The sequence below is a fragment of the Myotis brandtii genome, unplaced genomic scaffold, assembly GCF_000412655.1.
Source record: "Myotis brandtii unplaced genomic scaffold, ASM41265v1 scaffold668, whole genome shotgun sequence".
In the NCBI taxonomy this organism is placed as follows: Eukaryota; Metazoa; Chordata; class Mammalia; order Chiroptera; family Vespertilionidae; genus Myotis; species Myotis brandtii.
Window position 1 is genome coordinate 3,162,338 of NW_005370597.1, and position 10,541 is coordinate 3,172,878.

Here is a 10,541-nt window from a genome sequence, read left to right on the forward strand (position 1 = left end):
TGGCCAAGCACAGGCTGCTGGTGCTGGTCAAGGACAATGGCGAGCCCGCGCTGTCTGCCAGCGTCACGCTGCACGTGCTGCTGGTGGATGGCTTCTCGCAGCCCTACCTGCCGCTGCCGGAAGTGGCGGCCGACCAGGCGCAGGCCGACCCGCTGACCGTGTACCTGGTCATCGCGTTGGCGTCGGTGTCGTCGCTGTTCCTGTTCTCGGTGCTGGCGTTCATCGCGGTGCGGCTGTGCAGGCGGAGCAGGGCCGCCTGGGTGGGTGGCTGCTCGGTGCCTGAGGGCCACTTTCCGGGCCACCTGGTGGACGTCAGCGGCACAGGGACCCTGTCCCAGAGCTACCAGTATGAGGTGTGTCTCACCGGAGTCTCCGGATCAAATGAGTTCAAATTCTTGAAGCCTATTATCCCTAACCTCCTACCCCAAGGCGCTAATGAAGAAATAGAGGAAAATGCCACCTTCCAGAATAACTTCGGATTCAATTAGGAATCGAATCATGATGCAGTGTCTTTTGTAAGATCTTTAGTTCCTCCAGGTACAGAGTTTGAGAGCGTAATGGACAAAAATCCTAACTTTAAGTATAGCCTGGATTTTCCTTTTGGGTGTCAGTGGCATCCCCATTATGAGGTGTGTCTGAACAGAAGCTTAGGAGTTATCGAGTTCATGTTCCTCAAACCAACTGTCGGCAAGTTTATGTGTGAATGGGGCTGGTAGGGACACCGAGGAAAACTCTAACTTTACAAATAATTTTGAGTTCAATCAGGAATCTCATCTTGACAAGACCTGATAAATGATAATATACATTCGGGTATTTCCCAACCCTTGCATTCACAGAAGGGCTTACATATTCACACATTCATAATTATTGCCATATTTATAGTTATTGCAACCTGTTGAAGTATTTCATATTCTGAATCTCTAGGTGTTTTTGTTGTTTTATCAGGTTTTCTCCCTCACATTTTGCATGATCCTACAATAGCAGAGCACTGGTGTTTCTCAGGATTTCGGGGTAAGATTTTTGAAGTTATCAATGTTTTCAGATTCCTGATATTTTAGCTTGTTCACTGATATATTGTTATGATTACGAGAATTGTGTTTAATGATTATCATCAGCATGAGTCTAACTAATGTAAATGATGGCTTTTAGTTTTAAAAATAATTTTCATTTATGCAAAAATTACTGTGACCTTGTAAATTATTTGATTCCTGTAATGTTGTTTCAAAAACACTGCCGTAGATTTTCAAATGAACTAATATTTTAGCTGGATGTTTTCTAAGTTGAGTATTTTCTTTCAAAATTGAGAGCATGTAGTTAGACCACCTGCTATAATTTTAAATGATTCAATTCCTGTTAAATAGAAAAAAGTAGAAAAATATTGGTAGACTTATGATTACCTTTTTATAATAAATGGTTTTGAGTATGTAAATGATTCTCATTCTTTTAATATACACATGATTCAAATATATTCAATAAGAAAGAAGAAAGCAAATTAACATCATTATGCCAGCACTCAAAAGCAGTTATTAATATTAAGTCAACATCATTCTAAAAATATTTCTATGATTTAATATAAGTTAATAGATGGAAACAATATTGTAAACTGGACCTATAATGCATGGCTAGCTCTGTAATGAAAACTATCAGATTTTATTTGCATATAATGAGACTGTAGAACTCATTATATGAAACTATAGAACTTGCTTGAGCTTAATTAAATAATCCCTATAAGGTTAAAAACAATATTAATATATTAACATAATTTAACTGCCTGCTTTAAAATGAGCAAGTCAAACCTTACACTTTTACCCTCTTCTCACCTTACTTTAGACTTTTTATTATACTAGTATATATGCATATAATATATAAAATGTATATTAAAAGGGTAATTCTCATAATTGTTTAGACATTTTATGCTGTAGACATTTAATTTGTTATATGGTGCTACAAACTTGTCAATATTACTCAAGTCTGTACAGTTGTAACACCTTTTGAAGCATTTTACTGTGTTTCCATGATATTTACTTCCATATTTCTAAATAATATGCTTATAAAATGCTTTCATTCAAATTTTAGATATTATCCATTTACTTTTCTTTAGGGGCATGTGCACACACACACATATACTTGCACATTTTTTCTACCCATTCCTCTCTCATAGCAATATTATATAAAATTCTGTTTTAATAGTGTTTATATAATTATGACTATGGAAATATCGCTTACAATTGAACCTCATGATGTACTGATATTTTGTTTCTTTTCTTTGCCTCATTTTTGCTTTACTTTTCAATGTACAAATTTTTAACTTATCCCTATACTTTCTAAAGTCTAAAACTCCTCATTGTATTATTAAACTCACCAAGAAATCTCTCCAGTTCCATTATTTTTTCTTGGAGCCATCCTGGAGCTATCCAGACTCCTGCTCAATTGTATATTATTTGCTCTGTAGACCTGTTGTATAGCTGGCAGTTTGGAACTTGCTTTATCCATCATTCTGGGAATTTCTTTTGTCTCCTGAATTTAATTTCATTTTCTGGACTTTATGTCTTCCTCCTTTTTGGTTTACTGCCTTGAGTTCTGAAGACTATTTGGTAATACATTTATTAATTTTTTGAACATGTGAAAATTTCAGATGTTAGAAAATCAAATTTTTATTTTGTTTGGTATAGAATTTTAAGTTAGGAATTATTTGCTGCTAGTATTTTGAAGGCATTCCTTGACTTGTCTCTCTGCTGTTTACTTTTCTCCCATTTGTTTTGTTTTTATGGGTCCATTTATTTTAAATTTTTGCTCTCTATTGCTTAGATGAGGTTTCAGGAGGGAATTGAGATAAATTGGTGTGCCCAAACAGGAATGAGATGCAGTCTTCACTGTTATTTTATCCCAGCTTTCCCAGACCTCAGTCATTTCTATTTTTTCATCCTTTGGTTTGCTGTATTTCATCAGATGTAGTTCTTTAAAGAAGAGAGAGAGAGAGAGAGAGAGAGAGAGAGAGAGAGAGAGAGAGAGAGAGAGAGAGATATGAGGGAGGAGACTGGTTGCCTTCCATACACTCCCGATCAGAGGATAGAACCCAGGGCAACCTGGGTATGTGCCCTGACCCAGAATCAAACCTTCCACCTTTTGGTCTATGGGGCATGCTCCAACGAACTGAGCCACACCAGCAGGGCTACATGCTGTATGTCTTAAATTCTCACATACTTGAGAAGTACAATTTTTAAAAAAAATATATTTTATTGATTTTTTACAGAGAGGAAGGGAGAGGGATAAAGAGATAGAAACATTGATGAGAGAGAAACATCAATCAGCTGCCTCCTGCACACCTCCTACTGGGGATGTGCCCACAACCAAGGTACATGCCCTTGACCGGAATCGAACCTGGGACCCTTCAGTCCGTAGGCCGACGCTCTATCCACTGAGCCAAACTGGTTAGGGCAAGAAGTATAATTTTTCTGGGCATAAAATTTTTTAGTCAACTTTCTTTTCCTCATAGATTTGTTGACATCAAATATTACATTAGTCATTTCATCATAGTTTCTCTATATTTTTCTATAAGTAGGCTACATTTCATTCTTAAGTAGTTCTTTTCAATAAGCTCTCATGAATGCTAAAGAAATGTTTTATGATTTTTTCCCCATTTGCTGCATTGTTTTCTTTATATTTGACCAACATCTTAGCTAGGTATAAAATTATTGAGCCATAATTTCTTTCCTTCAGAACCTGGTAGAGATTTCCATTGTATTCTAGTATTAAATGTTGATGAGGATTAAGTTTGAAGCCTATTTTCATTACCTATAGGTTACTTATTTTCTATTTTTAAACTTCATTGTCTTTCTCAGGTTATGTCTTGATTTTGATAATTTTGTATCACTTTTTTTCCTGGAACTCAGTGTATCCTTTCAATCTGTTTCACACAGGTATTTTCAAGTATGTCATTTGTTTATTTATATCTACTATATATAACTAATTTCTAAATCTGATACTTCCAATATGTGAAGTTTGTGTGGGTCAATTTTTGCTGCATTGTTTCTGATTCTTCTTATTCATGTTGTCTTTATTTTTTGTGACTTATATGGTTGATTACCCTTAAATATTTATTTGTAGGGTGTCCTCAAAACCTAGGCTGTATGGTCCAGATTTTCAGTAGTTTCAGCCAGGATTCTAGAAACACTATCAGTAGGGGACCACCACAAACTAAATTTATGGTTTGAGGTTCCTTGAAACTCAATTTATGAATATTCAAAATACAAACACACATGAGGACCAAACCTAGGCACAAATTCCCAGGCATGGTTTCTTTTCTTTTTCTTCTGCTCTAGTTAACACCAGGGATCCTTCTATATAATTCCCTGGAGTTGGAGGAAGGGGTCAGGTTTAGATTTGTTGGTGTTATACTGCTTTTATATTGTTGGTGTAGCCCTGTGGGGCCCTTTAAAATGGGGAGGGTCTTCCCATAATATGCTGCACCTTTGGTTGGCCTTGGTTTATATTTCTTTAACTCCAAATAGCTTCAGGTCAAAGCTTGATAGCAAATATTTTCAAAAGCTCTGTGGGCTTATAATAAGTTTTGTTATCCTGACACACTGTTTACCCCATATTACAGGCTTTCATAAAAAAATGGGCACCCTCACCAAGTGGTTCAGTTGGTTGGAGAATCATCCCATACACCAAAAGGGTTGTGGGTTTGATTCATGGCACATACCTAGGATGCTGGTGATCCCCATGAGGTTCAGGGTGCATATGTGAGTTTTGCACCTCTCTCTCTCTCTCTAAAATCAACAAACATATCCTTGGTTCAGGATTTTTTTTAAAGTTTTAAAAGGAAATAGAATAGATACAGATACTATACATGCTTGGGAAGCATCATTGATTCAAAGGGTCTTATCCCAGCCAGTGAATTTATTACTTTATTGCTTTGAGGGCTAAGCTTTCAGTAAAAAAAGAACTCTTTTGGCTACAAAACACACCACCAATATGAAGAAATAAAATCGTATGCTCTGCTAATAACTAATTAAATCAATTTATTTGACCCTATCTGTTTCTACTGGCAATGGGAGCTACAGGTGTGATCTGAGTGGGTATGATATATGCTACTAATTTTACTCAAATATATGTCTCCTCTCCTTATTTATTACTAATATACCTCCAATGTTTTAGCTGCCCATGTGGATATGTGTGTTATAGATTATATTTCCCAACCACTGTTGTGAGTGGGAGTGGTCTTGTAACTAAGTTACAGCCAGAGAGCGATACTAACCCCTAGTGCCATGGAATACTTCATGAAAGTAGTCTTTAAAAAGGAAGGTGCAGTCTTTTCTTTCTCCTATTTGTTAGTCTGAATAGAAATTTAATGGCTGGATATTAGACAGTTATCTTGGACTATGAGGTGAAGGCCATGTTCTGAAGATGGTAAAGCAACAAGATGGAACAAGACTGGGTCCCAGATATCATGGAGCGCAATTCAGCCACTAGTTTTCTTTTATGAGAGAAAAATAAAATTCTATATCGTGTAAGCTATTGTTGTTATGGGCTTGTCTATAGCTTCAGGCTGAAATTATATAGAACATATTCATATGTAGAAATTACATAGAATGTAATTCTAGCTGATATAGTAAGCTTTTAAGAAAGTGATATTTAAGCTAAGAACCAAAGAGTGAATAGAGAAATTGTGAGACTTACATGCATATTTTAGAAATCAAGGTTTATTGAGAATAGGCAAAGCAAACAACTAAAGATTTAAGAATAAACTGCCTGCTATTAATAACAGGTGAGAAAAGAAGTTATTGCATCTAAGAAATAAGTACAGAAAGAGGGCCCTTGTAAAGTATGAATGTAATAAATGGAAGTTTTAATAGAAGGGCTTGAAGACAGAATTAAGAAAATATCCCAGGTAATATTGCAAAAGTATTTAAAAATATCAAACAGGAGAGGAAAAAAACACACACAAAAATAAGAGTCCATAGCAGAGGTCCAACATCTGAATTGTAGTAATTCCAAAAAAAAAAAAAAAGGAGCAGAAGAATTTCAATGAAGTAATTCAAGAAAATGTCTAAGAGCTGTAGGAAATTAGTTTCCTAGTTGAAAGAGTTTACCAATTTTTCTGTACAATGGATGAAAATAAGCTCAAACCAAGACACATCAGTGTTAAATTTGGACAGTGACAAGATACTACAACAAGAAATAAAAATACAGGACACATATAGAAGATATAAAATACCATTCACTTTCGACTTCTTAACAAAGACATTGATTTAATAAGGGGCTCATTGACAAAATATTTTTAAATTATGAAAATTATTTTCAACCTAAAACTCTATAATCAGTCAAACTTCCAATCAAGTTTGAGGGTAAAGTTAAAATAATTTAATACACTTAAGGTCACAACATAATTTAACTCTCATCTACCATTCTCTACTGGAAGATATTAAAATGAATGGGTAATCTAAGAGAGAGGAAGTCTGAAGAAATAGAAAGAGGATCAAAAACAGAATAGAGGTGAAATGAATCTCTAGGTGATGTTGAAGGATGATCCCAAGATGACAGTTCTGTATCAAATATAGACTAGTCCAGGTTGGATGTGTCTGAGACAGGCATTTTGAAGGATATCATCAAGTCCCCTGGCACATATTAATTAGATGAAACTATTGGATGATGTGATCTATTAAAGCTACCAAATAAACAAACAAACTAAAGAAGAAGAAATAAAATCCTAGAAAAAGGAGATCCAACCAGAATAAAAGGCAAAGAAAAATTCCAAGAATGATAACAAAGGGAAATCCCAGAGTGATAGCTGTGCAGCAGATGTAGATACCACCCACCCAATTTAAGGGGAAATTCATATTTTGGGAAATATTGGAATGACCATGTGCAAATTGTACTGAGAGGCAGTTAGAAGTGTGGGAAGAATACATTATATATATAAAGAAAACCAAGTAAATGAAAAAGCAAAGCAATTGTTAACCTCAAGAAAAAAGTGAGAAAAAATATAATTAAGACACAGCAATGCTCTTATAATGATACTGAGAGTGAAAGAAGACATTAAAGTTCCTTGAAAGTGTATAAGAGCTAAAACAGAACCCAACATAATAGAGTCAACTGATAATGTTTAAAATGAATTAATCAAAATATAGCAGAATACAGATTAGTAGGACAAGAAATAACTAAAAGTTAAAATTGGCTGCCTATTGGAAACAGAACAGGAAAGTGAGGAGGAAAGGGGCAGAAAACTATTGTATTTTATTATACGCCTCTTAGTACTATTAGATTTTTGAACCAAGGTTATGTATTATTTTGAAGAAGTGAGTTTTAAAAGATAAGTAAATAGATACCTTGAAACTCTCCCTATGAATAAAAATGAGATAAAATACTAAACATTACTAATAAGAATAGGGATATATCTAAAGATAAATAACATAATGAAGCATAATAAATTTAAGTGGTTTTTAAATGAATGGTTTTAAAAATAAAATACAAATTACTTTTAAAGAAAACAAAGCCTGTATAGAGTAATAACCAAAGTAAAATGGAAAAGAGTCAAATCTACCATGAGTGAACCCACCAAACCCAACCCATTTAAGGGCAAGTTGTAATTAAGCATGTAGAAACAGATGGTATGAATATAAAAACTAATCTGTTGCAAAAAATGGAGGGAAATCTTCCATACCCATTCTATAAGGCTGAATATTTTAACACCAAAACCACAGATGTTAAACACACACTCATGCGTATACAGGACAACATGGGCCAGAAAAATCCTAAAACACTGTTGACACATCAAATTCATGTTTGCACGAAAGCAATAATATGTCATGGATAACTGTCTTTATATCAAGAACTCAAGAATTAAAAAGCTAAAGAATAAAGGTACAATTTCAACACATGTCAAAAATTACTTTAAAATATGAAACCATAAAGAAAAAGAAGAAAACTTTCTTGATCGAACAAGGAGCATTTACCCCAAGTAGAGATCAACCATCATAGCTAAAATTGAAATAATAGGAGCACTTTCACAAAAGTAAGAATGAACTACTTGCTATTGTTAATTTGAAGAGTATTCATTGCATATCCTTGGAGATGCTGGCCATTGAAATTATATGTGAACAATAATTTAAATTATATTATTACTTAAAGTGGGTGAAGGGTGAAGGTTGGGGTACAGAATGTGTTCCAGAAAATATCCTGGGTAAAGAGTAAAACCAAAAAGGATTATTGAATTCACAAAAAACTGGAAAAAAGGCCCGTTACTCTGCAGTATGAACAGCACCACTGTTAAGCAGTTAACAAATAAAGGTTGACTTTTTGATGAATTCTTCATTTTCGTATATAATCTTTACTATCAGTTTTAAAAGCAGGAGAAGGTTTTTTTAGGATCTACTCCTGATGAGAATTCAGAGTTTAATTTCATGCCCCCAGATTAAGAAAAACATTTATTTTTTTCTATGAATTCAGATTATAAGAGGGGAGGACGATTAAGCACTTGCTAGCATTACTGTGACCATTTGAGGAAAACGATGGAATGAAGCAGCAAAGACCCTGGGGAACATACTCCTGCTGGTCTTTTAACCCGCCATCTTTTTGCTCTATTCTTGAAAACGGGAATAACGTCCACAAAACGCAAGGTGGCGCTGCTGGCTAAAAAGAGACAGAGGAAAAATACTCGCTTAAAAGGGTGTTGCAGATTCCATTGTTAATAGAAAATCTGGCCAGTCAGAAAGGAAGAGGAAAGGACACCGTGGTAACAGGAGCTGGGGGAAGTGGGGATCCCTTCCCACACGCATTGCTATTAGAAGCTCATTTCTAAGGATTCCGTTGCTGCCATTCTGAAAGCTGCTTGGGGCTGAGTGACAGTGGTTTTGAAAGACTGATTAAAAGAAGAATGGAGGCCAGAGTGGAGCGTGCGGTGCAGAAAAGGCAAGTCCTACTTCTTTGTGTGTTTCTGGGAGTGTCTTGGGCTGGTGCTGAACCGCTTCGGTATTTTGTGGCGGAGGAAACCGAGAGAGGCACCTTTCTGGCCAACCTAGCACACGACCTGGGGTTGGGGGTGGGGGAACTTTCAGCTCGGGGATCTAGGATCGTTTCAGATCAGAACATGCAATTTTTACTACTCAGTCCGCTTACTGGTGATTTACTTCTAAATGAGAAATTAGACCGAGAGGAACTGTGCGGCTCCACAGAGCCCTGCGCGCTGCCTTTCCAGTTGTTACTGGAAAAGCCTTTGCAGATTTTCCGTGCTGAACTATGGGTCAGAGACATCAACGATCATTCTCCAGTGTTTCTAGATAGAGAGATTCCCTTGAAAATATTAGAAAGCACCACCCCAGGGGCGGCATTTCTCCTAGAAAGGGCGCAGGATTCAGATGTTGGAACCAACAACTTGAGAAACTATACCATCAGCGCCAATGCCTATTTCCATGTTAATGTGCATGATAATGGGGAGGGGACTATCTATCCGGAATTAGTACTGGACCGAGTGCTAGATCGAGAGGAGGTGCCTGAGCTCAGTTTAACCCTCACCGCCTTGGACGGCGGCTCTCCGCCCAGATCCGGGACCGCCCTCGTGCGCATCCAGGTGGTGGACATAAATGACAACGTCCCTGAGTTTGTACAGTCGCTCTACAAGGTGCAGGTGCCAGAGAACAGCCCTGTTGGCTCCCTGGTTGTCTCCGTGTCAGCTAGAGATTTAGACACCGGAAGTTATGGGGAAATAGTCTATGCATTTTTTTATGCCACTGAAAGAATTCTCAAAACGTTTCAAATCAATTCAACATCTGGCAATCTTCATCTTAAAGCCGAATTAAACTATGAGGAAATGCAAACTTACACACTAACTATTCAGGCCAAGGATGGTGGAGGGCTTTCTGGAAAATGTACCGTGGTGGTCCACGTAACAGACATCAATGATAACGCACCGGAACTACTCATGTCATCACTTACAAGCTCCATTGCAGAAAACTCAGCCGAGACTATTGTGGCTGTTTTTAGAATTAGAGACAAAGATTCAGGTAACAATGCAAAGATGGTGTGCTCCATCCAAGAGGATCTCCCCTTCGTCCTGAAGCCATCAGTAGAAAATTTCTACACCCTGGTAACAGAGAGACCGCTGGACAGAGAGATGAGAGAGGAGTATAATATCACCATCACCGTCACCGACTTGGGGACCCCCAGACTGGGAGAGCAGAGCAGAATACAACATCACCATCACTGTGACTGACTTGGGGACCCCAAGACTGAAAACCCAGCACAACATAACCGTGTCGGTGTCTGATGTCAACGACAACGCCCCCGCCTTCACCCAAACCTCCTACACCCTGTTCCTCCGCGAGAACAACAGCCCCGCCCTGCACATCGGCAGCGTCAGCGCCACAGACAGAGACGCGGGCGCCAACGCCCAGCTCACCTACTCGCTGCTGCCGCCCCACGACCCGCAGCTGCCCCTGGCCTCGCTGGTGTCCATCAACGCGGACAACGGCCACCTGTTCGCCCTGAGGGCGCTGGACTTCGAGGCGCTGCAGGCGTTCGAGTTCCGCGTGGGCGCCACG

General features: G+C 37.8%; 2 protein-coding genes across 2 annotated transcripts in view; both read left to right on the forward strand.

Annotated features, from left to right (window-relative positions):
• The window catches only part of LOC102250081 (protocadherin beta-14), a 3,601-nt gene extending 2,278 nt beyond the window's left edge, over nt 1-1,323 (forward strand). Inside the window, exon 2 of the mRNA XM_014529009.1 lies at nt 9-1,323. Coding sequence (XP_014384495.1) covers nt 9-488 — 480 coding nt within the window. The 3' untranslated portion in view covers nt 489-1,323. The remainder of the gene's footprint in view (nt 1-8) is intronic.
• Nucleotides 1,324-8,685: 7,362 nt separating this feature from the next.
• LOC102244793 (protocadherin beta-7) overlaps nt 8,686-10,541 on the forward strand; it is a 3,442-nt gene continuing 1,586 nt past the window's right edge. Inside the window, exons 1-2 of the mRNA XM_014529010.1 lie at nt 8,686-10,125; nt 10,181-10,535. Coding sequence (XP_014384496.1) covers nt 8,879-10,125; nt 10,181-10,535 — 1,602 coding nt within the window. The 5' untranslated portion in view covers nt 8,686-8,878. The remainder of the gene's footprint in view (nt 10,126-10,180; nt 10,536-10,541) is intronic.